Source organism: Platichthys flesus, chromosome 20 (assembly GCF_949316205.1).
Source record: "Platichthys flesus chromosome 20, fPlaFle2.1, whole genome shotgun sequence".
Lineage (NCBI taxonomy): Eukaryota > Metazoa > Chordata > Actinopteri > Pleuronectiformes > Pleuronectidae > Platichthys > Platichthys flesus.
In genome coordinates this window covers 19,885,128-19,894,533 of record NC_084964.1, presented here as the reverse complement: position 1 = coordinate 19,894,533, position 9,406 = coordinate 19,885,128, and the positions used below count along the sequence as shown (strand labels likewise).

Genomic DNA, 9,406 nt, shown 5'->3' with positions numbered 1-9,406 from the left:
GTCCACAGTGAAGTCACAACTCACTACTGCCACCTGCTGACCTGACAGGGGACAACAAGACAATATTAAATAATTTGATATAAAATTCCTGTCTGTGATTAATTATGTGGATCAAATACTCTGACTCACTCACTAAACATCTATTTCAAAACCAAATGCCACAGACTTCCTCAGCCAATCACGGCCCTCCCCCTCCTCCTCCTCCTCTTCCTCCTCCTCTTCCTCCTCCTCCCTTCCCTCAGACACAAGCAGATTAAACCCTCAGGAGTCTCATGCACACTCATGCAGAGAAGACTTTGGATTTCAGCTCAGAGGAAACATGATCGAGTTGAGAAGCTTTGGCGCGTTGATCTGGATCTTTGCAGCTCTGACAACAACTGGAGCAGTTAAGAACCTTCTGTTTTACTCTGGGACGAGTTTTATCTTTATTTTTTATAGAAACTGGTTTAACTTCTTTATGATTTCAGGTCTTTTTGAAGGAAAGAGAGTGGATGAGAAGTTCTTCCCTCTCTTCCTCCTCTTCCTCTTCCTCCTCCACCTCCTCTTCGTCTTCATACTCCTCCTCATTTGAGAGTTCAGGTGAGAAACTCTGCACGAGTCTCTGGTTTTGAGTTCCTGAGTTATTTGACATGTCTGTGATGTTCTTCAGGTAGAACTTGTCTGAACGGAGGAACCTCTGTCCCATCACTGACCAGTGGGGAACACATGTTCTGTCTGTGTGCTGATGGTTTCGAGGGAAGACGCTGTGAAACAGGTGGGAAACTAATAACATTCATCTTTTTTACATTTTGAATATAATAAAATCCTGTTTGTCTCTTCAGTGGAAGGTCGTCAGTGCTACGACGGAGTGGGACTGTACTACAGAGGACGAGTGTCCCAGTCCCAGAGTGGACGGACATGTGAGGAGTGGGATTCAGAAACCAGAGAGAGATTCATGGCATCAGACGTCAAAGCAGGAAGACACAACTACTGCAGGTACATGTTGATATACTTTGATATGAATCACTTCCTGTGAGACTGAACTGTTTGAAAATCATTAAAAACCTAAAAAGTACCACAACACCACAGTTATAAAGTACTTACGTAACATGAATTGTTTCTATCCTGCTGCCGTTAGTAATATTCAGTTGTGGAGGAAGTACTCAAACCTTTTATTTCAGTAAACGTACAAATAAGTACACATAAATGTAAATGTACTTAAGTGAAAGTAAAAGTAACACATTTTAGATTTATGTGCAGTCGACTCCCTAATGCAAAAGTCTACTACATCATTAACTGCATCTACTATTTTGATTAATATAAGAATCATGCATTCACGGTAGTGAAGACGCATCTTACGTTGAACCACTGGGAATATTAATAATTTTTCTTTTGTTTTTTTTTGTTTTTTTTAAGCAAAACTAGATGGAAAATATTTTTTAAAAGTCATATAAAGTTAAATTCTGAACTGAGTTAGTAATTAATTCATTGTTCTGTTGATTATCCAGGTTTGGTTGTTGTCTGGATAATGAGGATTTATGGTCAAATAGAAGTTTGATATGCATCTCAATAAATAAGCAGAACTACTACACAGGTGCACAGGATGAAAACGTATCAATGAAAATCAATATGACAGTTTTTTATTTTGTCCGACAGAAATCTTAACCTCAGAAGACGTCCTTGGTGTCATGTTCGGAAGAACCATCAGCTGCGGCGGGAGTATTGTGATATTCCACGTTGTAGCTCAGAGTCACGTAAGTTTTTATATTTTCTACTCCAAGAAAACATAAAAGTTATTATAATCCAGATTGTTGAGTTAACAAACATGTCTGATCTTGTAGTTCCAGCTTCACCTTCACCAGGATCCACAGATCTGCCAGGTGAGGCCACACCACAGGTAGAATGATGCAAGTAGAGGGAAGTTTAACATAAAGAGAAATATTCATCATTATAATAACAACTTTATTAACTGTGAATGAATATACTATAACAACTAAATACAAAACATCAAAGCAAAATGATTCAATAAACAGGTTTCATGGTGACGTAATCAGTTATGATGTGGAAACAGATGTCAACACATCTCCACCTGCTCCTGAGGCTTGTAACCAAACTCCAGCTCTTGCTCAACTCACCGTGTCCCATTAACGAGCTGTGTTGAATCCTGCAGCTGCAGAATGCGGCCGGCGCACCAGACCAAAGCAAACCAAGATCGTGGGCGGAACAGTTGCCACATTGGAGTCACACCCGTGGGTCGCTGCCATCTTCCATCGCAGCACATCCAAGGAGAAGGTTTTCCGCTGCGGGGGGAGTCTGATCTCCGCCTGCTGGGTCCTCACGGCCGCCCACTGCTTCCCCGACGGGTAGGGAGTGAGGTCACTTACTGGGAACCACAGCAGGTGCTGAGAGAGATGAGGCAGGACTGGACCGATTGTTGTGAACTTGTGTTTCAGCTCTCAAACCAAAGAGCGGCGCTTCTCCGTCGCTCTGGGGAAGAACGCCCTGAACCAGAGTGACCCGACAGAGCAGACGTTCAGAGTGGAGAAGATCATCGTCCATGAAGACTTCGACAACAGTGAGGGCAGCTTCAACCACGACATCGGTACGAACACCTCTGTAGACACTTAGAGATTTAATAACTTGTGTCTGATACCATTATCTCCATGAGTTTAGAAACCTTCCTTCATTCTGGATCCATCGATCCATCGTCCACCTCAAACCGACATCAACCTTGTTCCTCACACTGACCTTAAAGCCACACTAGGTCACTTTGAATGTTCAACAGCGCCCCCTGCAGCCACACGTGATGATAAGGTTGAGTGAAGCTCTGACTGTGTCGTCCCACTCAACGCTGCTTATTACCCATGATCCTCTTCTTCCTGAAGCCGAAACAGATCCACCGAACTCTGTTTAACAATGTTCATATTTTCAAAGCTTCCTGATGAATATTGGAGATAAACTCTGGTTTTTAATAACTTCTAAGTCCAAACAATCTCCAGAGCAACTGACAGGGACATTTGTGTTCTCACATTCAGAACCTCCAGAACATTTCAGGACCATGTTCACGTTGCAGGTCTTAAAACAGCTGGAGATGTTCTAGAGACAGATGTTCAGGGTGCGGAGTGGGAATGAGAGATCTGATGATGGTGTAACCGAAGCTCTGCCTCCTGCAGCGCTGGTGAAGCTGAGGCCTCGAGGAGGTCAGTGCGCGGTGGAGAGCAACATGGTGAAGCTCGTCTGTCTGCCGCCGCCTCTGCAGAACCTCCAGCCCGGTGTCACCTGTGAGATCGCCGGATACGGGAAAGAGAGTCACGGTGAGGGAGGTTCTCCGGATGGCGTTGTGATATCTGATGGTGGTGTGCACATGTTCCCAGTATGGAAACATCTGGCTTTGATAGAACACCCAATTAGTTCTGCCTCCCTCGAGTTAAACTCAATGTACAAACCACAACAAGTGTGTGAGTCCTTCCTCTTCCTCTGCAGGGCTGTGGTACCGGTCTCAGCTCCTCCGGGAGGCTCAGGTGAACGTCTTCTCCGACGCCGTGTGTCGACACCGGGACTATTATGAAAACATGATCACCGACAACATGTTTTGTGCCGGTCGACCCGACTGGAGCCAGGACGCCTGCGAGGTATTTCTACATGTCCGGACTCGAGTCTCGATCTGCTGAACTTCCTCTAACGCTGCTCGTCTCCGTCCCACAGGGAGACTCGGGCGGGCCACTGGTGTGCGAGGTCGACCACCGGCTCTTTCTGTTCGGGGTCATCAGCTGGGGCGACGGCTGCGCCAAGGAGTTCCGACCCGGCGTCTACACCCGAGTGACCAACTACAACGGGTGGATCGAGGAGAAGACGGGCCTGACCTGGTTCCCTCAGGAGTTTCCAACAGACTCAAGTGTTTACCTGGAAAAGTCCGCTGCTTGAAACCGTCCCTGAGAAACAAATCCAGGGATTAAAGTTCCTCTCGCTGCGAAGCTGTTATGACGAATTAGATAAGTGTAAATAAAACGTGATTTTTAACTCGAGACACAAAACCCAAACTGACTTCCTGCTTCTCGTGAGTTGTCAGGTCATGTCATACCCTTCCCACGTCAATAGGTGGCGGTAGTGAGTTCACTGTGGTGTTTGTGAATGTGGACCACAGACAGTGAGTAAAGATGGACGACATGACAGCTCCCGAAACCAGAACATCTCAATCTGGAGTTTAGGTCATAAACCGCCTCCTCCATGTTAGTACAAGAGAAATGGAGCTTTTCTCCAACTTCAAGTGTTTTTACTACATTTCATATTCACCCATTCACAATCAAGTTCTATATATATGTAAATGTTTATAAGCGTCACACAGATAAGCTGTAAGGAGTAATTCAGGGCTCAGTGTTTTGCCCAAGGACACTTCAAAACTTGGGCATGAAGACCAGTAGGTTGGTGACCGAACCACCAACCTACTGGTAAGTGGACGACCCGCTCCACCCCCTGACCCACAAAATCTAAATATAGAAAAGAGGAGATGGTTAAATGATGATTAAAGTCAAAATTCTCATGAGGAAACTTATTGTTTTTTTAGTGTCTTACGTAAAACGAAGTTCTGTTGTAACTTTCTCACATATGTAAGTCATTTTAAAACGTTTATTATCCCTTCTGCTTGTTTCCTATTGGTCTGTTCTGAGAGCAGAATGTTTTTGTTCTATATTCAACTGTAAAAAGAAAATATCTAAACTGTTGGTTTAACCACACCAAAGATGTATTAAACACAGACGCTTCATGTACAGCCACTGCTTCACTGGAAATCCATGTGTGTGTGTGTGTGTTTGTGTTTCTCCTTTTGACCACAAGATGGCGCTAGCATTGTAGTACTAAAGAAGGGCAACGTCACAGGTGATGACTATAACTGAGGCTGATCTGCCTCATGTGTTGCATCTTAATTTGTGTGTCTTTGTGATTGTGTGTCTTTTCTTGTAGCTTTGTGTTTGCGACATGTGTCTGTGTAGATGGAGTTGTGTGTCTGTAGTGATTGAGCGCCTCGTTGAACTTGGTATTGTTTTGCATATTGTTCGGATTAGTCACATTTCAGTTGTTGTTTCTGTCTCTTTGTGGTTGTGTGTGTAACTGTTTGCATTTTTTGGATTACCTTGTGTCTCTGTGTTGTTTTTCATCTTTTTGTAGCTGATTATGTATTTTACATTGTGTGTGTCTCTTTGGGGGTTTGTATTTGTCTCTTTTTGCATCTTTGTTGTTGCGATGCGTCTCCCTTGTAGTTGTGGTGATTATCTATCTTTTCTGGATTATGTAGCATTTGTGTGTGTTCATGTTGTGTCCATTCATGGATTTTCTTTGTCACCTTTATTTATTATCGTTTCTGGGCGTGTGTCTGATTTCCTGGTTTGTCGTTGGGTGTGTCGGTTTGTCTCCTTGTGGTTGTCTGTGTCTCTTCTTGTAGCTCATGGTTGTTATACATCTTTGTGTAGTTGTTGCAGTTTTACTTAGTTCAGGTTATTTTGTGTCTCTTTTTTTGTTGTTTTGCATCTTAATTTGTTTGTTTCTGTACTTGTAGATGCAGCTGTGTTGCGTTGGATTATTTTGTGTCTCACTCTTTTGTGTCACTCTGATTCTGTTTGTGATTGTCTGTGTGTCTCTTTTGGCATCACCTTTTATTTGCTTTGCATCATATTTTGTGTCCATTTGTTTTGTGTGTCACCTTACGTGTCCCTGCACAAGTGTGTGTCTGTGATTCACAGTGCTGAGCAGGATCAGACAAAGAGTCCTGTTGTATCAAATGAAAACACACGGCTCATGAGAGACACAAACTGAAAACCACTGATTTATCTCCTGCTGATTGATTCGTTCTTTCAGATGCACTGAACTGGAGCTTTTGGCCTTCATCAGCCAAAATGAGTCATCATCATCATCATCATCATCATCCTCATTAGGACGGGTGCGGCTGCTGCTCTTTGCTTTTTAAATCTCAGCAGACATTCAGGTATTTCAACACCAACGCCTGAGACTTGACAGCTCGGCTCAGGAGAACAAACCCAGACCGGATGAACCTGACGTGTGAAGCTCATTGGTGCAGAGGAGGAGAAACTCCTCCTGGAGGCTCACGCTCCATGTGAGGTGTGGCTGAGGGAGTGTGTGTCTGCTACCTCCTCACCAACCTGCCTCCTCCTGTCAGACGACTCTCTGCCTTCCCTTGTGCACGACTCAACGTGAAGTGAGTACATTCAATCAGGTTTCTTTACAGCTGCAGATGTTTAGACAAAGAAACGTTCGGCTGAAATATGAATGGAAACAATTCCTGTGGAGATTTTTAACTTTCATGTTGAGATGAATTAGTTCTCGTGTGTTTCAGTGATTCTACTTGAAGCCTTGAATGAGAAGCTCTTGTCTGGTTTGTTGTGTTGTTGACTGGAAGTTGTGTCCCTCTGTCCCTCTGTCCCTCTGTCCCTCTGTCCTCCCAGCAGCCGTCACCATGCCTGAGAACGCAGAGTCCCACTCTGTCCAGCTCCCCACCAACCGCACCTGCACCATCGAGATCACCAACGTCAGCGCCAACTACTGCCTGGTCAACCCCAAGTAAGAGTCATGATGAGGATGAGGATGAAGAAGGCTAATTTATTTTGGGTCTGAACTAATATAGGAATTTAACACGATACCTTAAATGCTCATGAATCAATGCCTGCATGATTACCTAAGACAGAAAGCAACTAAGTATTCGAGTTTAGCTGTGGGAATCAGTTTCTCTGCAAGTACTTTGATGTTTGTGATACTTAAAGGTACATTTAGATGAAACGTTTTACTTTAGCATGCTGTTGAATATTGTTACATTAGTACTTTTACTTCAGAAATTAATCTCCTCTTCATTCTGCTCTCCTCTCCAGAGTTCACATGGACATGGGTTTTTCCTACAGCCCCCCCCAGCCCACCGTGCGCACCACCAAGACCGAGGTGTGCTCCTTCATCAAGGACGACAACACGGCCACCGGGACCGCCGGCGTCCTGACCTACGAGATGTTCCACATGCGCAATCGCACCTGCGTGAAGATGATGGCCATCATGTTCTCGGTGCCCTTCGACTACACCTACTACAAGAACTACCTGGGCATCGGCTTCTTCGACAAAAAGCGGGAGGGCAAAGATCTGTTCAAATACATGTACAATAACAAAGAGTTCCCAGATTTCATCCGCCAAGAGGCCAACGGCAGCGGGCTGAAGTACTGCCCTGACAGTGAAGCAGTGGAAGTGAGGGGCTGCATGTGTGATGACAACAAGGGCATCGTTAAAATCGAGTTGTACGACAGCATGAGGAATTGAGTTTCTGCTCCTGTGAGAATGAAGAGCATCAAATGAGAATAAACGATAAAACACAGTTGAAGCTACATAATCCTGAATAACTACCAACAATGTGTGTGTCGCTCCTGTTGTGTAACGGTGCTTATCATGAATAAAAAACATTCTGACCAATTTCTTGTCCTTGATTTTTATTGATCATCGATCACAACAGAGCAGGAAATGAAATGAGACGTTCAAAGAATCACTTCCTGTTTAAGAACTGTCCACAAACTCAAAGCACAACTTTTGATTTGTTGCATCGATCTGAATGAAAGAGTTTTTTTCCTAAAGGTTGTGAACTCGAATAAAAGTTTTATAAATCATTCAACGATAAAGAAACTTAGTTTCATAAGATGAAAAACACGGACTCTAAATTCTTCAGTGCAGATAAACCAGGTAGGATGAACACAACGTTTTCTAGCCTCAGACACAAACAACACAAAGTGACAGAATATTGTGGAAGAGTTTGAGCACGACTCATTCATAACGAGGAATAACTCTGTTAACACAACATTACAAACACAGGGACTCAACTAGATCCAATAACCATGTCCTCAGTGAGACTCAATGTCCGTCTCCCCGTGCAGATGATGGGAATCGGTGCACAGACCTAAAAGAAAAGGAGTGGTGCCTGAAGAGACTCGGGGGTGTGATGCTATGACAGGACAATCTCAACAAACCTGTTGCTAACTGAGAAATAACTGTGGAAAAAACAGATATGTTGTTAGTCTTGGTTACGCCCTGTGTTCACGTCTCCATCAGCGGCACATACCTGTGTCTAGATCTCTGAGGTGAGGACAGACGAGCACAAGGCGTGTCCTCTGTGGGCGGAGCCACGTCCCCCAACAGGAATGAACTGAAGAGTCTGAGCCCAGCGCTTCACACCTGCCACAGCCCGAGTGAGACGCACACCTGAGACACACACAGGTAAGTCAGAGCTGGCTTTACTGACAAGTGGTCACTGGATTGTGTTGAGAAGTTGTTGTAGAAGTTGTTTTAGAAGTTGTTGTAGAAGTTGTTGTAGAGGTTGTTTTAGAAGTTGTTTTAGAAGTTGTTGTAGAAGTTGTTGTAGAGGTTGTTGTAGAGGTTGTTTTAGAAGTTTTTGTAGAAGTTGTAGGAGAAGTTGTTGTAGTAGTGATGTGTACTTGTTGTAACACAGATCTGCAGCTCACATCTTCTCATCCCTCTTCCTCCCTCACAGCTTCACCAGCAGCACGATGAGTGAATCAGCCGAGGCTCTGGCCGCCAGCCAGAAGAGCAGAAGAAACATCACCATCGAGATCACCAACCTCACCAACAACTACTGCCTCCTGGACCCCAGGTAACCGGGTCTTCAGAACCTCATCCAGCACCGGAGGGTTGATGGAGGACAAATGTTCTGTTCCTCTTGCACATGTTCATGAACTTATTGTTTTAATTTCTTCTCTCTTCAAAATCAGTGTTTACCTGGAGAGTGGCCACGTCCACAGCCCCCCCCAGCCCACCGTGCGCCCACTGAAGACTGAACTCTGCAACTTCACCAAGTCCAGCGGCAAGGCCTCCGGGGCCGTGGGCGTGCTGACCTACGACCTGTTTGAGCGGCACAAGAATTCCCCGCCAAACAAAGTCGCCATCATGTTTTCTGTGCCCTACGACTACGCCTACTACAAGAACTGGGTGGCAGTGGGAATCTTCCCACATGGCAAAGAGGTCAATGAGGCTCTGTACAAAGAGATGTATTACAACAAAGAAGAGGGATTCAAGCGGATGGAGGGCACCGGCAGCGGCCTCACGTTCGAGGGCCCGAACCTGGACATCAAGGTGACCATGTCCCCGATGGGCAAAGCCATCATGAAGGTGGAGGTGTGGGACAAGCTCTTCTCAGCTCCGATGACTCAACAGCACTGAGCTGGTGATTCAGGTTTTCTCAGAGTAATCCAGTTTGACACACCGGCGTGTTAGACGTGTTCAACCCTCTGGTTCACGTGTGATCCTGTTCCATCTGTTCATGCAATAAATCCACAGCGAGTCTGATGATGTAACATGTGTCTCAGTGATCATTTCAACAGAAAGAAAAACACCCGAGGAACAAGTTGTTTATCAAAATGAGTCGTATGTGCAT

General features: G+C 44.8%; 3 protein-coding genes across 4 annotated transcripts; all 3 read left to right on the top strand.

The window, feature by feature from the left end:
* Nucleotides 1–268: 268 nt before the first annotated feature.
* Nucleotides 269–4,747, top strand: plaub (plasminogen activator, urokinase b). Its single transcript, XM_062413869.1, has 11 exons — nt 269–385; nt 468–579; nt 650–754; nt 822–975; nt 1,636–1,733; nt 1,821–1,859; nt 2,150–2,342; nt 2,433–2,581; nt 3,153–3,293; nt 3,463–3,611; nt 3,685–4,747. The coding sequence occupies exons 1-11, from the start codon at nt 320–322 to the stop codon at nt 3,901–3,903; spliced, it is 1,425 nt and encodes a 474-aa protein (XP_062269853.1). The 5' UTR covers nt 269–319; the 3' UTR covers nt 3,904–4,747.
* Nucleotides 4,748–5,612: 865 nt separating this feature from the next.
* On the top strand, nt 5,613–7,437 carry LOC133975860 (tereporin-Ca1-like). 2 transcript variants are annotated; one of them, XM_062413875.1, is made up of 3 exons: nt 5,613–6,187; nt 6,438–6,549; nt 6,855–7,437. In XM_062413875.1, exons 2-3 carry the CDS (start codon nt 6,446–6,448, stop codon nt 7,285–7,287), a joined length of 537 nt encoding a protein of 178 aa, XP_062269859.1. In that variant the 5' UTR covers nt 5,613–6,187; nt 6,438–6,445; the 3' UTR covers nt 7,288–7,437. The 2 variants fall into 2 exon arrangements, with proteins under 2 accessions (XP_062269859.1, XP_062269858.1); XM_062413874.1 differs by having other exon boundaries at nt 5,617–6,187; nt 6,435–6,549.
* A 670-nt stretch (nt 7,438–8,107) lies between these two features.
* LOC133975859 (DELTA-actitoxin-Afr1e-like) lies at nt 8,108–9,326 on the top strand. Its single transcript, XM_062413873.1, has 3 exons — nt 8,108–8,232; nt 8,507–8,626; nt 8,745–9,326. Exons 2-3 carry the CDS (start codon nt 8,523–8,525, stop codon nt 9,190–9,192), a joined length of 552 nt encoding a protein of 183 aa, XP_062269857.1. The 5' UTR covers nt 8,108–8,232; nt 8,507–8,522; the 3' UTR covers nt 9,193–9,326.
* The last annotated feature ends 80 nt before the right edge of the window (nt 9,327–9,406 follow it).